This window comes from Hemiscyllium ocellatum, chromosome 7 (assembly GCF_020745735.1).
Source record: "Hemiscyllium ocellatum isolate sHemOce1 chromosome 7, sHemOce1.pat.X.cur, whole genome shotgun sequence".
NCBI classification, from domain to species: domain Eukaryota; kingdom Metazoa; phylum Chordata; class Chondrichthyes; order Orectolobiformes; family Hemiscylliidae; genus Hemiscyllium; species Hemiscyllium ocellatum.
In genome coordinates this window covers 61,409,696-61,432,157 of record NC_083407.1, presented here as the reverse complement: position 1 = coordinate 61,432,157, position 22,462 = coordinate 61,409,696, and the positions used below count along the sequence as shown (strand labels likewise).

The window sequence follows — 22,462 nt, the reverse complement described above, 5'->3', positions numbered from 1 at the left end:
CTGCCTTGCCATAACATTTTACATTTTGTCCTCTCAACCAGATCTAACAGAGTCTTGGTTTTTCTGTCTTGACTTGACTTTCAATGCAGGTACAAAACCAGACAACTAGTCATTCAGATTAACAGGGATCAGTGGACATGTATTCTGGCACAGTATGTCATTATCAATCCAGGAGCTTGAGCAAGGTCAGCTAGCTGCTCAGTGCAATCCGGGTCAGAGTAAAATATGAAGAAGCAAATGTGGGCACCCCACCACACGGCTTGACTCATTCTACCCCATTGTGGGCTGTTTTTCCTGGAATGAGAGAAGGGAGGGCTTGAATGAGAGAAGGCTGGTGTCAAAGCTGTTAGTGTTAGTGGAGGTGGAGGAAAGGTGGTGAGGTGTTCTGAGTTAGTGAGTAGATAGCTCAGTTGTTATGTAGAGTTTGTGGTTTAGGGTTTGGGTGGATGACAGTGAGTGAGGGAAGATGTTGACAATAGTGACAGTGATGGAACATGAGTCTTTGTGGGAGGTAGGTACAGTAACAGAAAAAGAATGAGTGTGAGGTAACAGAGAGAAGACTGGGGGACACTTAGCCAGGCAGTGCCTCAAAGTTCATTCACACTCTTTGTCCACTGCTGGGCATTCCTCCAGACAGCTGAATCTGCATTAACTGGGTGGCAACCTCTCACTAGGCTGGAAATAGCTGGTGTTGTGGAGTCCTCTGTCAAGTTCCTGGGAAGAGAACAGGATGATGCTCCCAATGGTACATCTATTCCCCCTGTCTGCAAAGCGGAGAGCCAAGTTTTCCCTGTTGGCTATTTCTGGGGCAAACATCTCAAATTGTGCTGGACAGATCAAGACTGACAGCACTTTACTGGGTGCACAACAACCTTTTAAAGGTGACACTAGTATCAGGGATAAGGGAATATCTCAACAGGGACAAACACTTCCACTGACAGAGAGTGGGAAAAACAGGCAAGTATTGATGAGGCAGGTGCCATTATGAGATGGCAGGATGAGGTGAGTTCAGGAAGATTGCATGAGAAATTCACTAGGCCTCACAGAGAGAAAGCCTCTATGAAAATTGACAAAAATGACACGAAGGAGAAAGTGAGGACTGCAGATGCTGGAGATCAGAGTCAAAAATGACACTAAGCCAATTTTTGGTAAGATTCGATACAAACGGTTGAATTTGGTTCAATATCAGATACTGTATGCTGCATTTTCTTTGTGTTATTTGAAATGGCAAACAATTATATCTATCCAAACATATTCATTGCATTTAGGCAGTACAATGTTAATATTCAGTTAATATTTACTGTTGTATTTCACTTAGAACGTTATAAAGAAAATTAATTTACTTTCTGCCTTTAAGTCCTTTGGCTTGTTCTTCATTATGATCACCAGGTGATGCTGAAGAATTCATTGAGGAATGGTGGAGATACAGCAGTCTGGTTCCAGGATCTAGAAGAGAATGAAGATTCATATGAAAAATTTGTCCTATTTTATTAGGAATGAGCAATAACTAGATTTTTGATTTCTGAATGTGGGCCATATTGAAGATCCCTGAAAGTGGGCAGAAGGATTAGTTATGTTATTACCCAACTCTCTTCAATTATAATGCATAGAAACTTGATATTGTCTGTTCCGTATAATGATGTTTACATGCAACCAGCTATAGCCACCTTGTTCATTGGCTGCACACAACAGCATAGGCCTTACTTTGCTATTTGTTAGCACCACTTCAAGCTAGTTTGTACCTATTAAATTGATGACATAATTGAGAACAGTAGCATGCAAGAGTCAACAAGGCTGACAATGGGAGACAGCAAGTACCAAGGTTTTCTGAGACTGTGCCAGAAGTGCTGATGGAATCAATGTAAAGCTGAACCATTAACTTCTATCTTTGAGGACATCTTTGGGTGGCATGGGTGGTTGCAGAAGAACCTCTGGTAGTATTTCAATTAGAGGCTAGTAGGACCTATTAGCCATCTATGTCTGTTGAAAAGGTTTTCCCCCAATAACATTGAAGTTGTGCCTCAGGAAGATTAATGATCTTACAGTAAGATCAAGTAAGGCATCTTCAAATAACAGCCTGCTGACTGGACCATCACTTGTCAGATACATAGCAAGCTGAGGCAGAAAGAACTAACCAAAGGAAGAGAAAGTCACTTGCACTGTCAAACCCTCATTAAGGAAACAATACTGACCATGTTGGGAATGGCTATTTTTAAGATCCTTCCATGGTGAATGTTGAATCCATCAAGGGTGACAGCATCTTCTTGCCTAGCTCCCTTCTCGTGTTCCATTTTCCCCTCATATCATATCTGCATCTGAAGTACAAGCTGCAGAAAGTAAGCAGGCCTACTTGTTTTCCTCCTTCTGTTCACCCACAACTTTATATCTCTGCCCTTCTACACTCACATACAAAAGAACTATCCAACCAATAGAGGAAGACTAAGAAAACAGTGTTGTTGCAGACAAAACCATCATTGATCTTGCAGCAAACAGCTCAGATATTAATGTAATATATTATGGGGACGGTTTGTAATATATTATTGTTTGGAAACACAAGTTCTAGGGTTTTTGGTTTACAGGTTTGTGAACGTGACTTTTTAAGGGTCAGAAACTCATCTTTTTTGGGAGTGGGTCAAAATGCCATTCCTAAGAAATTATTTGATTTAAGCTAAATTACTAGACACAAAACCTAGTGAGATAATTGCTGGCTTTTTGAATGGAGTTGAGCTTTCACATTCCAGAGTGAGCCAGGTGAACAGGCCAAAGGCCAGAAACAGGTTGATGTAAAAAAAAGACAAATACCAGCAGTTGATGTTTAGCGAACAGAGTGTAGGTATGTGGGAAAAGCTTTGAGTTCATTTTTCTGAGAGTTCAGTGAGAAATGTCAGTGAGTTAGCTTGTGTCTGTGCATCTCAGGGAAAGGTGGAGAATCACATCTAGTGAATGTGCAGAAAGCTGTGCAAATGAAATGATTACAATCTTGTCAGTTGTGTAAAAAAACTGAGTGAAGATAAGATCATCACTGGGGTTGGGGTTGAGTGTCTTTAAAGGATACTGCTGGGAAAAAGAAAGTCTTTTGCTATTTATGAGAAGATATATATAAGTTATGTCTATATAGAGCTTTAAAAAAAATTATTTGCGTATTGCATAAAAGATAGTCCTAAAGCTTGATCTGCAAAGGCAACAAGTACACTGTAGTCAAAGAAATGGCTAAGGTGAGTTCAGGTGTCAGCTGACCAGATTGAGTTCTGCTGCAGAAAACCTAGGTGAGGATTTTGGTAGGCCCAGCTGCTGATGGATGTTGGTGAATGTACATGACCAAATATTTGGTGCATTGCAAAGCCTCTGGATTACAGTCCAGAGCACAGAGGAGTCTAGCACCAATTGGGCATAGGACTTTGTATAGCGATTGGGTTTACCCTTTTTAGTATGAAGGTGATGTAGGGCGGAATTCTGTAGGGGTGTGAATGGTTTGGGATGTTGTGAGATTTGTGGTAGAATCAGATGGGAGTTCTAGTGAGGCCTATCTTGACATCAGGAACATCTTGCCCTACCTTTTCTGCTTTTGCCAAGATGAGATTCTTGCTAGATAGTGGCAGATTGTCAATTAAAGGGGATTATAGCTTGTTAAATGACTTGTTAATGACCCAGTTCATCTCAGTAATATTCAACCTTTTATCTGTCTAAAGGCACCAAACACATTCAACAATAAGCTCTCCTGATGTGGAGATCAGAGCAGGTATCTGGCAACTTCAGTTTGCTATTGGCTGTGAGGAGCCTCCATGTTGCTCAACAACAAACAAAATTTCAGGTCATAATCCATGGACACCAGTCACATGCATCCCTCTTGGACGGTCATTAGCATTCAATATTTCTCAACCTGTCATGATCCACAGGTGTACCTCAGATATACTTGCAGGACACTGAGGAAACACAAATAATTAGGAATCTGCCCATCTTGGTCTTAAATATAGCCAAGTTACTGAATGTCTTTAAGATAGAGATAGATAGGATATGGATCACTAAGGGGATCAAGGGTTATGAGGAGGCAGGAGAATGGGGTTGAGAAACATATCAGCCATGATCAAATGGCAGAGCAGTGTCAGAGGGCCAAATAGCTTAATCTGCTTCTATATCATATGGTTTTACTTGCATTGCAAATCATACCAGCATTGAAAAGCTACAGCAGGGGTACTTTGCACACAGGGGCAGAATACTCAGGCTGCATCTCAGGGCAGGTCTCTTGGCACTCACTCACTTAGCACCTGCCTGCAGGCTGGCAGCATTCACTCCTTGTCTTGCCATGCCATACAATGCCTGCTAGTATAATAGCACTTCTGTGAGAGCCAAAGGCGTACAGAGGTGCTCCTACGTGCAGGCAGTTAGGCAGACTGCTGTCATGCTTGTTAGTAGGAAACTGTTCAGGGTTGTGGGGGGGTGGGGGGCATCTCCTTGTACATTACACTAACATGGCTATGTGTTGCTGGAAAAGCGCAGCAGGTCAGGCAGCATCCAAAGAGCAGGAGAATCGACGTTTCGGGCATGAGCCCTTCTTCAGGAAGAAGGGCTCATGCCCGAAATGTCGATTCTCCTGTTCTTTGGATGCTGCCTGACCTGCTGCACTTTTCCAGCAACACATTTTCAGCTCTGATCTCCAGCATCTGCAGTCCTCACTTTCTCCACTAACATGGCTATGTAATACTGACAGCTGCTTGCACAGCAAATACATTGCACATGCAAATGGACGTGTTGGAAACTGCGTATGGACTTGTCCTTAATTCAGTTAAGGGATGTATTGGGGGTCATTGTAAGTCACTGTATAGTTCACACATAGATCAGTGCCTTGGCTCACAATCAGGATAGCTATCTGATCACAGTCCATCCTGTTGGGAGAGCAGCAACAATAGATTAACGGTTCCAGAGTTGTGGGGAGGGAACCAAGTAAGATTGGAACAAGGGATGTTCTACATACCCCACAAAATGACAGGCATAGCTGAGGCCCATGTGGGTACCCATAGCCACACCTTTGACCTGAAGAAAGTAGGAGGAGTAAAAGGAGAAGCTGTTCAGAATGAGAACGAGCTCGACAAGGCAGAGGAGGGTAGTAGTGGATGGGGGACAGTTCAGGCCACTTTTCCTGGAAGACGTATAGAGCCCTGAGACCATCCTGATGGGGGATGGATGTATAAGGGGATTGCACGTCCACGGTAAAGAGGAGACAGTTGGAGCCCACGAACTGGAAATTCTGCAAGGGATGTAACATGTTAGAAGAATCACGGATGTAAGAAGGGAGGGCCAGGATGAGGAAAAAGTGTTGAATCGAGGTATGAAGAGATAGATAGTTCTGTGGGGCAGGAGCAGCAGAAACAATGGGTCTGTCTGGGCAGTCCTGTTTACGGATTTAGCAAAGAAGATAGAAGTGGACTGTACAGAGTAGGAGGACAATGAGCTTGGTGGCGGTAAGGGGGAGATCACCAGATACAATGAGATTAGTGGCCATCATGTATACAGTAGCTTGATGCTTGATGGAGCCATGGCCAAAGGAGAGATAGGAAAAGCTGGCACTCTGCCTATACAATGTAGAGGCCAGTACGCCAGATAACAACAGCTTGAATTAATGCAGTTTCATTGTGAATGATGGTACTTGTTATTCATATATTGAGTGGCTTATAGCTCCAAATGATAAGATATACAAAGCTTTTCTTTTATTAAATAGGGAATGTTTGAAGAAATTCATTTACAGTTTTGTTCACTTTTGACTTGTCATCGGGATATCTGCTGTAAATTTATTTTCACTTTAGTTTCAGAAACTATTAAAACACACTGCAATAAAACTCAATTGTATTTTTAAAGTTAGAGTTAGGAGGTGAGTACAAGTTTGACTGTGAGAAATTACTTTTAAATGCAGATTGGATGAATCTGTGACATGGTCAAAGCAGGATGTTATTATTGCTTTGTAACAGGAAAATAATTATTAATGCCTCAAAGGGGCCAAACAAGTAATGGTAAGGCTTGCTGAGGGAATTTGTAATTATTTTCCCTTGTTTACTTCAAAATAAAACAAATTCTTCAAAGGGAGGATGAATATATGGGTTGCCAGAATGCTAGAGCTGTCTCCATCACTAGGTCTGGATATGCAATAATTCACGTGAAGTTCTGAAGTAGGAAAAGAGATAGCAGCATAACACCAAACCAGTAACATTAGTTTATTGTGATCCTAGACAGTGAAAGTTTTAGGCTTGCTCCTATGCTTACTGGATTTGCACACAAGTGATTTCCAGAAATAATAAAGGCTCACTGTATGTGGAAAAGACTACAATTGTTTCCATTTTGCTCTGTTCTAAATTGGGATGTCTTCCTCTGATACATCCATGATATCATCAGTGCTGCTACTCTTGTTCTGAACAAGAAAAAAATGTTTATCTGTTTTCATTTCTGGGAAAGGACTGGCCACTGATACCAGTTACAAATCAACTAACTCTATGGTTACCTTGACTATATGTCCTCACACTCTGCTTCCTGTAAGAATCCCATCCCATTCTCACAGTTTCTCCATCACTGTCACATCTGTTCTGATTATGTCAACTTTTACAAGGGGACCTGTGGAATGTCCATTTTGTTCCTCAACTGAGGATTCCTCACCAATATGGGGGAGCCTCAGCCGTGTATGACTATTTCTCAAACATCTGCCCAACCCCTTCTCGTCCCACCCACCACAATGATATGGTTCATCTGGTCTTCACTTACCCACCCACCAGCCTCTACATCCAAAGAATCATTAACTGCCATTACCACCACTCCCAGCAAGATGCAATCACCAGGCATATATTCCCCTCTCTTGCCAGCTTTCTGCAGGGACTGTTCCCTTCGGATCATCCTAGTCCACTCCTGCTGCACTCCCAAAGAAGCCCACAGTTCAATGTTATCTTCCTATGCAACTGTGGAAGGTGAAACATCTGCCCATTTAATTCCTTCCTCCTCACTATTCAAGGTCCCAGACACACCCTTCAGGTGAAGCAAGAATTTTACTTCACTTACTCAATCTAGCCTACTATATTCACTGTTCACCATGTGGTGTCCTCTGCCTTGGGAAATGAAACACAGGCTGGGTGATCATTTTGCAGAACACCTACATTCTGACTGCAAAAAAGATCCTGACACTTCAATACACTACCGTGTTCTCTGGCCAACATTTCTGTCTCAGGCTTGTTGCAGTATTGCAGCGAAGCTCAGTGCCAGCTGGAAGAACAACACCTCATTTTCCACTTGGGGACCATGCAATCTTCAGGAATTAATATCAAGTTGAATAACTTTAGGGCCTGAACATCTTGTCCCATGTCCTTTACCCATCTTTCAGCACAATGCATTTTTTCCTATCATTGTCCCATTTTCAGTTTTTCTCCTTCCCTGGCTTACCATTATCCATCCCTTTATTACTTGTCTTTCACTCCCTCTGGGTTCTGTCTCTATCTATCCTCTTACTCCCTTCCCGCGTACCCTCCCAACACCCCACAACCTGCCTTCAGCATACATACCACTCTTTCCTAGCTACTATAGTTCTGATGAAAGATCACTGGATTCAAAACATTAACTCTGATTTCATTCCACATCTACTGCATTTCTCCAGAAATTTCTGTTTTTATTTAATTGTTCAAGCTATGTGTCCATTCATTCAATGTTCCTATTTCTATACTAACCTTCATGTGGTTCAGAGAGCAATCCTGAGATTACTGCCTTTGAGGCACTGCTTTCAGACTATCACAGGTAGACAACCCTTTATCCGAAATCCCGAAAAAGCGCCAAAGTCGGAAGATATTTTTGTGAAGGTTTTTTTTCTCATTGACAAAGTTGTTTGGCTTCCATCAGTTAACCCATTCGATGTGTGTCACTCAGATGTGACGTGTGGGGCCTTGCCCAGCACTGCCAGGCCTCAATTTTATTTCAGGGCTGTTTTACTCACAGTAAGTCTGTTCTACGGAAAGACTTTTAAAAAAATTTACCATCGAACTGCCACTTATTCTGAAATTCAAAAATTTCTGAATTTCGAAAACCAGCAGGTCACATTGATAAAGGATTATGCATCTGTACCTGGCCCCCAAATTCAAATTTTGGGATCTTATTTCTCTTTCTACTTACATCATTGATACCAATGTGGACACTGGCATCTGGTTGTTTATCCTTTTATTTTATTCATTCATAAGATATAGCATCGCTGGCTAGGCCATCATTTATTATCATTCCTAATTACTCAGAAAGCAGTTAAGTGTAAACAACGTTGATATATCACATGTAGGGCAGATCAGGTAAAGATAGTAGATTTCCTTATATTAGTAAACCAAATGGAGTTTTCGACAATCAGCATCAATTTTGTGGTCATCATTACACTCTTAATTACAGATTTTTCATTGAATCCAAACTCCATCATCTGCCATGGTGGGATTTGAACCTGAGTCCCCAGATCACTACCCAGGTCTCTGAATTAATTGTTTCATGTTAATACCACTAGGCCATCTCCTTCCCTTAAAAGAATGCCTCACAGCCACTTTGTGAGATCCTTGGTTATGCCACCAGGGAGGTGACATACCATCCTGGAGTAATACGTACAGCACAAAAATCCCATCTTTTCCACAACAATTGAATTGCCAGTCATAATTTCCCTTCCACTCTTCTTCTTCCCTGTACAGCTGAGTTGCGTGTGGTGCCAAAAGCATGGATCTCGTTATATTTTACTGATGTACCATCACCGTCACGAGTATCCAAAATGGAAAACTCATTAAGTGGGGAGGAGATAGACTCAGAGGACTCCTGCACTCACTTCCTTTCTAGACTGCCTCGCATCAATTCAGTTTCTATCTGTCTGCCTGGTCTTAATGTGCGGTGGAATCATCTTATTAAATGTCCGAGTTAGTTTTCAGTTTCGCAGATGCACCACAGTGACTCCATCTGCCACTCATATTCCAAAATCCCAAGCTTAAGGTTTTGAGGCTGAGGGTAGGTTTGCACATGATTGTCTAGGCCATACGATGTGTCTACAAATCCCCACATGGCAGAGGACAGGCATTCACCACAGCCAAGCTGTCCTGCCATCCTGTGAGCTCACTTTCAGACCAATTATTTTAAACTGGAGATAGGAAGCTACTCAACAGTCAGCCCTAAAGATTCTAGCTCTGACTGGATGTCTTGGAATCCTTTTCTAACCTTACTCCTCGAGGTGATGCTGACTGCTTGTTTCCTTGTCAGCCCTGATCTTCTGGGCACAACTAACAGTCTGACTTGGTGTCTCCTCTCACCTATTCATCAAAGCTGTATCTGCTCTCCAGTTAATACTCTCTAGCTTATGACTGACTGTCAAAGAGTATCTATATGTGTCAATATCTTTCCTTAGTGTAAAATTAAATGCCCAGTAGGTGTGCTCACATGATGATATTTCTTATGCCTAAAATGGTCTTCTCTAGTGAGATTATCTTTAAATATTTCTAAACTCACAGGATTCAGCTAATGGTATCATTGTTATTATATACTGGTCAATATTCCCCCTCACCCCTCAAGTTGATGTTGAACATGAAATATTTGTAAGTTAGTTTAGCAGAATGTTCAAAGTTTAACTTATACGTCTTCAAGCCTTCTCCAGTCTGGCTTTTCAGTTCCTCTGTGAACTCAAGGTTGCAATACAGTTTGCAGCATTCTTTTACTGACACTGATTGCTGAGCTGCTAATGTTATTTGTTCAGGCTTTTTAATTAATTTCATTGCTACTTCATAATTTCACCAATGAGATTGAAAGAATTTAAATCTGTTTTATATTATCTTATAATTTCTACAATAACAGAGACTGGAAAATTTATAACCATTCCCATTTGCTGAGTTCATAGAAGTTGCAGACTGCAATGCCAATACATTTTTTCTGTAGCTGGCTCTCTTATAGATCTGAAAATCCACACAATTTCAGCTTCACACTCGATGCTTCATATAGTGTGTTTTAATGGCTTCTCAAGCTACCATGAACACAAGTTACAGCACAGGCTATGTGACTATGGTAAATCATAAAGGCACAAAGTACAAATACCTTTCTCTAAATGCTTCACATTGTTTGTTCTCCTGATGTTTTGCATGATGTTGTTGCCCTACCACCATCACCTTCCAATGGGTGTAGATTTCATCATGGCTATGGTGTCACAAAGTTATTCATAGGGTGACACACTTGCATAACTGGGAAATTTATCTGGGAAATGCTGAACAAGTTGGGAGTACATATGAAAAACTGGACAGTTTGGAAATTTTGAAAGGGCTTTAAAAGGACATGTGATTTTTGGGTGCAGTGTTTGCAATGGTTATTGAAGTCAAACTTTAATGAGGGCAAGCTACCACCTGCAGCTTTGGTTGGAGGTCAAATGATGTTTGGAAAACGGACAAAGCAAGATTTTAAGAGTTGAGTTTTGTGGCTTTAATTGCTTGACAAACTTGGCTTGTAAAGATGGGGCCCTGTACTGACGATTGCCTAGCAACAATATCTGCACTAAAGTTTGTTTTAGTGCACACATAGGTGGGTCAGTTGAAGCAACAAATCAGGAAGTTGACAGCAAGAAAAGAAAGATTCCTCTCTCTTACCCTTGAGCAGACCAAGCTGCACAGATCTCTCAGTAAAATATCATCTGGGAACGTTGGAAAGTCTTACACTTAACTTGCTTTGATACTCTGGAAGCTGAACTTATAAATCGAAGACCTAAGTCTTACCAATTCTTTAGTAAGATTAAGTCTGATTAAAGATATCCCATTGATTCTGTGGCTGTCATCATTGCAATCTCAATGACAGTACGTCATCTAGACTGTGAGATGATTTCCCTTTCAGTATCCCTTGAGTTTAGACTGCTGGCCCCACTGGGGTAGTTTCCCATTTGCTTTATCTTAAAAACCAAATCATCTTGCAAAGTTGCATTATCTTGACTGTTGCTTGACTGTACATGTTTGTGATGATGTAGATATAGTTGTATAGTCTGTATAGTAGCCTAATTGTTAACCACTTCATTTAGTGGTAGTATACATTTGTTTGTAACAAATAATATTTTGAGCTTTTAAAAGATAGTTTCTTTTGTTCTGGACAGTCATAAAGATAAATAAATTGACTACTTTGGTGATTAATCAAAACTTTTGTTGCAGCTTACGACCATAACAACTAGGAACGGAGCAAGTTGTTTGGCTGTTCAAGCCTGCTCCACCACTTTATAGGATCATGGCTGATCTCTCAATTCTCTACGGCCCTTTCCACATAACCTTGATTGTTCTACTGATCAAGAATCCATCTATCTCAGCCTTAAATATACAAAAGAACTCTGTTCTTACAGCTCCCTGTGGCAAGGCGTTCCAAAGACTCACAACCCTATGACAGAAGAAATTGATCCTCGTCTTAATTTACATTGGTGCCCTTTTATTCTGGGAATATGGTCTGTAGTCCTAGACTCTCCCATGATGGGGATTATCCTCTCAGCATTTACCCTGTCAAGCACATTAAGAATCCTTTCAATGTTTCAATGTTATACGTTTCAATGAGATTACCTGTAATTTTTCTAAACTCCAATGAGTAAAGTCTCTGTCTGTGTAGCCTTTGCTCTTAAGACAATCCCTCCATATCAGGGATGATTGTAGTGAAACTTCTCTGAACTGCCTCAAATAAAATAATATATTTCCTTAAATAAGGGAACCAAAACTGCTCATAATATGCCTGATGTGGTATCTTGTATGGTTGCCTTGAGACCTCCCTATTCTCGGACTGTGAACCTCTTTGAAGTATGGGCTAAAATTCCATTAGCCTTCCTGATTACCTGATGCACATGTGTGTTACCTCTCTGTATTTCATGTACAAGTAACTCCAAGTAATTGCAGCTTTCTGCAGTTTTCTCCATTTAAATAACACTCTGTTCTTTTATTCAACCTTCCAAAATGAACAACTTCACATTCCCCACATTATGCTACAATTGCCAATCTCTTGCCCACTTATTTAACCTATCAATATCTCTCTAGAAACTTTATCCCTCTTGAAACCTGTATTCCCATTTACTTTTGTATCATCTGCAAATTTGTCTATGGTACATTTGCTTTCTTCCTCCAAGTCACCAATATATATTGTAAACTTGTGGAATAACATCCTTGATTGCCAACACAGTCTTCTCACCACAATCATAACAACACAAATTTGAAAAAAAGACATGAACAAAACATACCAACAACTAAGCAAAAAAAAACACAATCTCAATGCAATACATTAGTCAGTTTAAAAAAAATTGACAAATGCACAAAAAAGCAAAGAGGATGTACACAGACTGGCACGTGCTTATTAACTGATAATAGGTTTGGGCATTGCCATCTAGAATGACAGGATACTCAACCAATGAATCTGTGCCACCGTAGAGGTTTAGGTCCTGGTGATCAGCATCACATGCACTGCCCCCTCCCAGGCCAAACTTTGCCTGGCCACTAGCCACAGAAGTGGCACTTGATGTAGGTCTCTCTCACTTACGAATCTCACAATGGGAAAGTTTCCACCTGTAAAACTGCAGTGGAATATATCAATTATATTGTGGGACTGGCACCCAGTAAATTTTACAGGCCCCTGCCACCAACTAACCTATCCCTGTGTGTGTGTGTGGTTTGGTGGTGTGGTGTGGAGCTGTAAAATTCCAGCCCTAGTGTCTGATAAAACACTTGCCTGTATGTATCTGGTCCATATGTAGCATATAGAAATCATGACCCAAGACCACAGTTTGGCACTGAGATTGTGGTCCTAGTGCAGTACACAACTGGTGCACTTTCCAACTTTCTCCAAGACAATACCATGAAACAACTATTGATTCACAGCTTTAGAATTAAAAATACATGTTTGTTAAGCTTCATTCCTACATTCTTTTTCCTGAGCTAAAGCAAGCAAATAACCAAATATTTATTTTAACAGGTTTAAGAGTCCATTTAGAACAACGTTAGCAAATGGAGAGCAGACTGAAGTCACAGAGTGAAATTTGATTTATAATAGATCACAGACAACTTTTCATAAAGTAACCACTGGCGGTTATTGAAAAATAAGAAATACTTAGAGAACAATGAGCTAAACATATCCAGGCAAATTTTACAAACATAAGACAAGGAAACATTTTCAGTTCAACACTTGGGGTAAAACCTTACCAAGATAGTTTGAAAACCCAAGCACAGTTGACTCATCTAGTCGAAATTCAAACTGCAGAGAATGACAGCAGCAGCAAATTAATTTGTTTCCACAGAGGGAATGGGAGGAATATGTATAATTATGTGTGTTGCTTTTGTGAAATTTCCATAGTAAATATTAATAATTTGTTTATTAATAATAAAAAGTATAATAGTTTGCATATATTTTACATGTTTCGTACAAGGGTAAACATTGTATCAACTACAATGAACATTCATACGATCCATATTTACATCAACAAGTTACATAATGCAATAGTATTCTGAATAAAGCCTCAACTGTTTTCAGTAGCTGCAAATAACATAAAGGAAGATTAAAATCAAATCTTCAGAGAGAGGGATCTTTATTTTCCCAGGCCATAGGGAATGGATCAGAGGGAGCAGTAAAAAAATTAGGTCAATTCTTCCTTCCATTCTGATTGATCTGTGATTATAATACCATGGTCTAAATTTCTGTTGGTCTCTGGTGATAGCCTCACTATTAATTTAAAATCAAAAGGCTGTGATGTACTGTATTTAGAATAGTCATTAGATTTTAAATGGCTTCTAAGCTTAACAGATAAATTTTTCATGGCTCACTGTTGTAAGTTATTTTTCAATAATAAATAATTCTGACTTCATTAAGCAAATGAGGAACTAAATTGTATTTTTTTACTTGTAGTTAGTTGTAAAGCACTGTGTCTAAGCTTATATAACCATATTAAAAGTAAAGTCATAGTTTTCTGTTGTTTCTTATGGCTCAAGCTAACGTAAAGTGTGAAAAAGCTTTACGTAAAGCAATTTTCATCAAAAGACACAGTAATGTTTTAAAATGCTTTAGTTTTGTAACTCAAACTATGCAATAGGCCTTCATATATTAGATTGTATGGTTATTTTGAGCTTTAATTTGTTTTAGGTGAGCTGTTAGTTGGGTGGTAATATTGCTGGACTAGTAATTTAGAGCCCCAGGCAATGGGGAAAGGGATTGAATTGCACCATGGTAGACAATGACATTTGAACTCAATTTTAAAAAATCTGGAATAAAAAGCTAGTCTAATGATAATCATGTTGATTTTTGGGAAAACCATGTCCTTTAGGAAGCAAGTTTACCATTCTTACTGGTCTTGGTCATAAGTGACTCCAGAATCAAGGCACTGTAGTGATCTCTTAATAGCCATCTTGATGATTATGGATTAGCAATAAATGTTGGCTTATCAAGCAACATTCACACCCCATGAATTAATTTTAAAAGACCATTTGTTGGGGAGTCACACGTGTTTGTTTTTATTCAAGGATATTGATATATTTTGATTAATGCTTAAATGTATCAATTGGGATATGTGAATAGTATTAATTTATTAGAAGGTGACATTATGTACTCTAAGCAAACAAACATTGTTCTACTTGTGCCTCCTTATCTTGGTAAAGATCTGTTGTTAAAATAAGAGAGACACACCTTAAAATTTACAAAATGGAAGATCTCACAAAGTGAGGACATATCAAGGAATGAATCAAAAGTCAACAGGAAGTGATGTCACCGGAAGTATCATTACTTTTAAAGAAACCACTCAGATATTGTGCAAAGACTGATGAGCCAATGCAAAATTAACCATGAACTGTTGGTGCATTAATAAGTAATTAGAGTTTAGGATGTCTCTGATCATGTGCAGAGGCTAGTAGCTAGCAGGGTAGACAAGCAGGAGGCTGGAAGAATACAGCAAGCCAGGCAGCATCAGGAGGTGGAGAAGTCAACATTTTGGAACTGGGATGGATGTTAGGGGAGTGGCATATAAAGGGGTGGGGGGGGTGTGGGTTCAGGGTGGTGAGGTGGGGATAGGTGAACACAGGTAGAGGGTATGACCTGGTTGGTTGATGGGAGGAATGAAAGGGAAGGGGAGGGTCTGGGAGGGAGTCAGTGGTGGGCAGGGAGGTTATTTGAAATTGAAGAACAAAATGTTGAAATAATTAATTCCTCTTCCCACTCCCTTTCCGACACAAACGTTTCACTGAGCATTCCAGCAGGCCGACCAGACCACCCAGTCACTGTCCATTTTAATTCTCCTTCCCACTCCCTTTCCAACATCACCATCCTTGGTCTCCTCATTGCCAGAATGGATCAGACTGCAAATTGGAGGAACAACACCTTATCTTCAACCTGGGCAGCCTACAGCCCGGACCACTCAACATTGAGTTCTCCAATTTCAAATAACCACCCTTCCCATCACTTGGTTTCCTTCCCAGCCCCTCCTCCTTCATTCCATTCCTCTCAGCCATCAACTGGATTCATCCTCCCACTGACCAACTAGGTTGTATTCTCTACCTGTCTTCACTTATCCCCACTTCACCACCCTACCCCTGCCACTCTCTTTATCTGCAACTCTCCCCACACCCACCCCTAGTCCTGAAGAAGGGTTACACCCAAAACACTGACTTCTCTACTTCCTGATGTTGCTTGGCTTGCTGTGTTCTTCCAGCCTCCAGCTTGTTTTCCTGGATTCCAGCAGTTTTTTTCGACTCTAGCCAAGTAGGTAGCAGGGGCTACCAAATCATTATTCTTGGTTGTTTGGAGCACAAGAAAGGAAGCCTGGAGACTGAAGGAAAGTGTCAGTCAACAGAACAGATCAAGAGATTGGTCCCCAGTCAACTAGTGTTCTGACGTGGATCAACTAAACACCATTTCTTTTATTAAGTATGAATTTTATGTTTGTTATGACAAATGTAATAAATTCCATAAAACTTGTGAAATGTATTTTTATTGGAATGGGTCTCATAATTAATCAGTATGAGTAAACCTTTAGAATACTTTTCTCTCAATTAATAATCAAATTAAAGTGATCTTTCGCTATGGTAAGTTTAAAAGGTCTTCCCTTGGTGGGGCCCTAAGGAACAGGATTACTTTTGTAGTCTGTATGTGCTGTGCCCTCTTTTATTCCAAGCTGCCCTTTCATCCATGAAATCCTCACAATATTGCTCCTTTCTTACTTACATTACCACCAGCAGGTTTCTCTTTTTACCAAACTTCACACTTCTCTGAACTGAGTGATTACTAAGAAGAATTCAAAATTGCGTTCCTCGTGCAAATTAAAACCAGTCTTTACAGTCTTGTCTCTAAGGCAAATATATCTTTCCTTAGAGATGGAGACCAAAACTGAGCATACGGCTCCCACTAATCTCACAATGTTATCAACACAGTTTTAGCAATACTTCAATTTTTGGGGTACGAAAAACATAAATTGCTGGAAAAACGCAGCCGGTCTGGCAGCATCTGTGAAGAGAAATCAGACTTAACGTTTTGGGTCAAGGGACCCTTCTGTTTTTGGTGCTCAAATCCCATTAATAAATGCCAACTTGCCATTTGCCTTCCTTACTGAAGCTGTAAACTATTTATCACTGTTCCTTGTGTGTGTACATTCAAGTCCCTGAACATCAATATTTAAAAATTTCATATGTATTAAAAATATTCTGTGTTTATTGAGCAGCCAAAATTAATTGAATTTTTTTTCGGGGTATGTGGGTGTCAGTGACAAGGTCAACATTTGTTGCCCATGCTTAATTGCCCTTGAAACGGAAAGGTTTGCTAGGCCATTCCACAAAGTCAGTCATATTGCTGTGGGCTTGGGCTGACTTATACAAAAAGATCAACCATGAACTTACTGAATGGCGGAGCAGGCTCAAGAGGCTGGATTGCCTACTCCTGCTCCTAGTTCTTATGTTCTTATCTGCACTTTCCTATGTTGTCAGCTACACAACCATTTCTTGCTGCCTTCAAATATTTCCAGCTGTTCAGCTCTGGGAAATACATCACCCAAATACAAATGTATATAATCACTGACATTTTCTCCCTTCCAAGATGAGATGGCCCACACAATATAGAAGGGAACACTAAAAGCAACAATTGCTGGAAATCACAGCAGATTAGACAGCATCCATAGAGAGACAGCAAGCTAACATTTCTAGTCTAGATGACTCTGATGAAGAGTTATCTGGTTTCGAAACACTACTTAGCTCTTTCTCCATGGATGCTGCCTGACCCTCTGTGATTTCCAATATTTTTTGCTTTCAGTATGGATTCTAGATTTTGCAGTAATTTGCTCCTACAGAAGGAAGCACAACAGAGTTGGCAAGGGTCAAAAACACTTACATCTCCTCAGCCCTATGTAACATATGGTCCTCCACATCATGGGATGTTTTGGAACAGGATTGCTGGCATCCAAGTCATGGAAGACATTGAAGATCATAGTGTATTTCTGCTTTATGCCCTTTCTTAACCCTTAGCTCACATTTATCTTGTTATCTAGACTTCTTTACCTCAACCTATTGCCCTTATTCTCTTTCATTAAGACACTCTGAAAAACCTATATCTTTCATTTCTATTCTCATCGTATATGGTTCAGTGTCTCGTCTTGTTTGATAATGCTCTTATGAAGACTTTTGGGATGTTTCATTGCATTAGGTTGCAATTAAAATATAAGTAATCCTTGTGTGTTCTTGGTTTAAATGCTTCTTATAAGTCATTGAGCAATGGCACAGGAAATTTCCTCACATGGTATTTAGGTGAAGACGGGCTGAAGAAGGAAGAAGGGCTCATTCCTGAAGAAGGGCTCTGGCTTGAAATGTCGATTTTCAGATGCTCCTCGGATGCTGCCTGACCTGCCGTGCTTTTCCAGCAACACACTCTCAACAGTATTTAGGGGATTAATTGTTGTAGTCCCTAAAACGTGGATTGGGCTGCTGTAGTTGATGCAGAAATTTAGGCTGTTGCCTTTCTTACTGAAAGGAGGTTTCATAAGTCGTGGTTCTTTGATAGCATGTGATTGGTCCTGAGAAGTAAAAATCAACTGAAGCTGAAAAATCTTACTATAATGGTTGTTTTTTATTACCATTAAGACAGAGCAATTTTACAGATGGAGATACCTAGATCCATAGCTCATTGTATAAATTTTATTTTTGCGTTAACAGAGAGAGAAGTTAATTCTTTGGTGCCTACTTCAAATTATGAATTCTTTATCCTCCCCAAAATGAAAATGGCTTTTTTTTATATCATTCATTGCTGCTGCAGTTTGCTCTTGAGCATGACACTTTCTCAGAGTTTTCCTCGGTCTTATCCTTTGCTTTACTTTTATCTCAGTAAAAGTACATCAAGTTTCTTGAATGCATGCAGAAGTTAGCCAGTTTGAAACATTAATATCCATGAACACTTCTAAACTTACTCATGTTTTTTATAATGTCTTCTGATTAAGGTCAAATTTAACTGTTCTCCAATTGTATCTTTTGACATTTGAGTCGATGTATAGAGACAGCCACTAACTAAAGGACAAAAACATTAATCATTGCGATTACCGTACTTGTATGGTAACAGACCATGTTCACTGCCTCTCTTTGATGTGAATTCCATCGATTTGAAGAATTTGGTTTCTCCTTGTCTCTTTGTTAAAACAGTCTAGATTAGGACCTCACCTTGGGGTTGATTTATGGCACTAACTCTTTATCTGTTACTTAAAAGGTACACCATCTTGTGGTAAGATATTTCAAAGATAGGCATGTAAGAAAATATTTGTGTGAAATGTGAATGCATTATTCAGAGGCATTATTGGCTGGGAATTTCCTTGAAACTTCCCTCACTCTGCAACTTTTGTTTTACCACAAGTGCAATGGAAATTTCATTTAACAGGCTGAATTGAGTTGCTACCACTCTTCCAGTGAAGGTTTTATACTGGAGGTGAAATAGTTCTGAGGAAATTCCTGGATAATATTTTGTTTCAGTTTACAATATATGTATGTTTTAATTTTTTACACTTACGCTTTCGCCCCTTCTCCTCTTCTGAAAATTATTCATCACCTGAATTGTGTGGTTGATGCGACAGTTCCCTGCTTTGAGGCTTAAGTGGTTTCATGGCAAAGGCAGAGGGAAGAGGGGGTGGTGGGTGAGTGGGTGTGTGGGAGGCAGAGCCGTGTTTGCCTCCACAAGGTTATTAGTGTAAAGAGGATCTGATATGGCAAGAGTTTGCACAATTAAGATCTCAGTTGTGATCTGATGCAGCATTACCACAATAATTCTAAGTTGCATGAGATGCACTTAGCAATAATGATGGACATGAGGCATACCTTGGGCTGCAGGCCATCGTTGTAATCCTGACCTGAAGAATCAGGAGTCAGGAAGTAACATTTCAGAGTAACCTCCTGACACAGAAGTCCTTCTGTGAAATTCACTCACACCTTTCTCCTAAAACTGGCCAACCACCTTACTGTAGTATTTTAAAGTCCTTTTCTGGTAGGCACCACAAATATGCACCCAAACTGCCAAAGGCTTTCCATAAACTTGTAAATGAAGGCAGAGACATTGTGGAAACTTCCTCTTACAAAAAAAAAGGATGTAGCTGCTGTCGTTGTGTAGAAATTTAGGCTGTCACCTTTCTTACTAAAATAATGTTTCATAGGTAGTGGTATGTTGATACCCCAGGATCTTACTGAAATGTTCATTACTTGCGTGTGAGGTTTCAAAGCAAATGTCCCACTTGAACTTCACAGCCTGGTCTTCCAGCAATTATTAGCAACCAGAAGAGGCAATGTTGGTTCTTTTCTTCCTCTGATCATGTGCATTCTATGTTGTAGTATAAAGTGTGCAGTTGTTAACACCAAATTGTAAAGCAGAAGTGGGAGGTTCTCAAATCTCCTGCAGCCCATGAGTTACACAAATCATTAGGGCAACAATTTAAATTGAGGACTGTGTTATATTTGATCACTGCCAATGGTGAAATGATCAAATATAACACAGTCCTCAATTTAAATTGTTGCCCTAACGATTTGTGTAACTCATGGGCTGCAGGAGATTTGAGAACCTCCTACTTCTGCTTTACAATTTGGTGTTAACAACTGCACACTTTATATTACTACATAGAATTCACGTGTAAACAGGGTACAGCCATTCAGTAGAATTAGATATATGAGTGGATAGACTATGATAAACGTTTGCTGCTGCAAATGTGTTGCTGGTCAAAGCACAGCAGGCCAGGCAGCATCTCAGGAATAGAGAATTCGACGTTTCGAGCATAAGCCCTTCATCAGGAATAGGAAGAGAGCTTCTTCAAGGAAGGCATCCTTGTAAGAGGATTCGCAGTAGGTTAAAATCTTCGAGTAAAAAATGAGGTCTGCAGATGCTGGAGATCACAGCTGCAAATGTGTTGCTGGTCAAAGCACAGCAGGCCAGGCAGCATCTCAGGAATAGAGAATTCGATGTTTCGAGCATAAGCCCTTCATCAGGAATAGGAAGAGAGCTTCTTCAAGGAAGGCATCCTTGTATGATAAACGTTTAACAAGAGATTGGGGTCAAGGGGACTTTTTAGTGCTGTAGATCTTGATGACTATGATGATGAAATTTATGAAGTTTTCCTTGATATTAAAGCTTTAATAAGAAAGAATACATCAGCACAATCTAAACTTGAATTATTACTTCAGCAAAATGAGGAAGAGAGAAATACTTTGAGAAACCAAGCTTTTAATAATGTATTAAATATTCAATAACAAACAGCCGGCACATGTGAAACAGTAAAGGCCTGATTTGGATTCTTGCTAACATATAACCAAAGCGAAACATTGTATGAAATATTTTAACTTTTATTATTCTAATAATGTGTGTGAATTACTTGTTGAAACTTTGTAATATGAGATACAGGATGTTGCATGCAGGTTCAAATTTGTTATATGCATATATACAGTCTGCTAGCTTTTGAGAAGTAAAAAGAATCTTTAGCAATTACTAAAATGTTCCTGTTCCACTTTCCAAAAATTACAACATATTTTCTCTGTAAATCATCAAAAATTAAATATATACACCATACTTTATATAACATTTATTACTAAAAATATGCAACAAAGCTTAATGATCAATAAAAAGCTGACATGGAATAGTGCTGAGGCAAGCAATTGAGATACCTTAAGGCTGTAAAGCTGTATGTATCCTTATTAAATTCTATAATGTAAAAATAAATCATTACTGCTTCAAAAGTCAGCTTTAGAAATGCTTTGTTTGGTCTGATTGTTTACTAACACTAACTGTACAGAACTGCTTTGTGCAGAATGTGAAATATATAATAAGCCAAAAAGGTAGCAAGTTTCTAGGACAACAAAACTCAGCTAACATAATCAGCACTTTCATAAATGTTTGACAACATTGCACACATTTGTGAACATTGAACTTTACAAACGGTGCATTTGCCTTTCTGGTACTTCAACCATCTGAGTTCACACGTCATCTAATGCCAACTTTAAAAATAGTTTTGAATGAAATGGTTTTAAAGTAAGTACTTGTAAACAATATAGGTGTTTGTAGTCTTTGAAAATGTCAAAAACAATCTTTAACCTAAAAATCTGAGTTTGAATTTTATAAGTGCAGCACTTTCAGTCAAAGTAATTTTAACCAAGAATGGAAAAGATGATTTGCATATGCATTAAAACGTGTGTCTTAGTACAACCACTACCAAGAAATCCTAAGGAACACAGGTGTAAATGCCACACATGCTGAGGTCAGTGTGGCTATTAAATTGTTGTAGCATATTTTGTTAGTGGTTATATGAAGATTTCTCAACAGATTGAGGTAACGCATTAAAATGGCAGCTGTCACAAAAATCCAATAAATTGAAAGGTACTGAATTAAGTAGAGGCCTGGATAACCAACCTTTAAGGTTTCAATCTGAGATAGATTTAGAAATAGACTTTCCAAATGTATAGAGCAGTAGGCCAAATATACCAGCAATTATCTTGTAACAAGATGATGAGATCAAGTACTCCTGTTTAATCTCAGCTGGGCTGCTGCTGGCTGGAATGGTACAGCCAACGAGTTCATTCCCACAGTGAAAAGCAGCAAACATTATATCTGTTGCTGACTGATCAGGGTCAGCCACTATTGCCTACAAAGGAACAGTGTGAAGGAGGAAACAATGTTAGTTCCTTATCACAACCACTTAGATTTCTGTTCAATCCTTTTGAATGGACATTGCCTCTCATAATGTCTTCCAGCAGCATAGACAATTCAACAAACCTCTTTCTTTTCAGCAGGTGCAGTGGCATTATTGCTGATAGAATATGAACAAAAGATTGTTTGTGACTTCCACACATGGATATCAGGCACAAGCAACCTTCAGATAAGAGGTCACCTCTTGCCACTCAACAACAACATGCTGAACTGCAGTATCCAATCATTACCAACATTTGTGGAAAACAATTGGCTCCTGAAGATGGTCTTCAAGGATACTAAGAAAATCATTACGTTGGCT

At 39.5% G+C, this 22,462-nt stretch overlaps 1 protein-coding gene across 1 annotated transcript in view; it reads right to left on the bottom strand.

Annotated features, from left to right (window-relative positions):
• The window catches only part of LOC132817100 (kalirin-like), a 63,412-nt gene extending 50,161 nt beyond the window's left edge, over positions 1–13,251 (bottom strand). The window contains exons 1-2 of the mRNA XM_060827257.1: positions 13,173–13,251; positions 1,344–1,446 (exon numbers count right to left, since the gene is read on the bottom strand). Coding sequence (XP_060683240.1) covers positions 1,344–1,408 — 65 coding nt within the window. The 5' untranslated portion in view covers positions 1,409–1,446; positions 13,173–13,251. The remainder of the gene's footprint in view (positions 1–1,343; positions 1,447–13,172) is intronic.
• Positions 13,252–22,462: the final 9,211 nt, after the last annotated feature.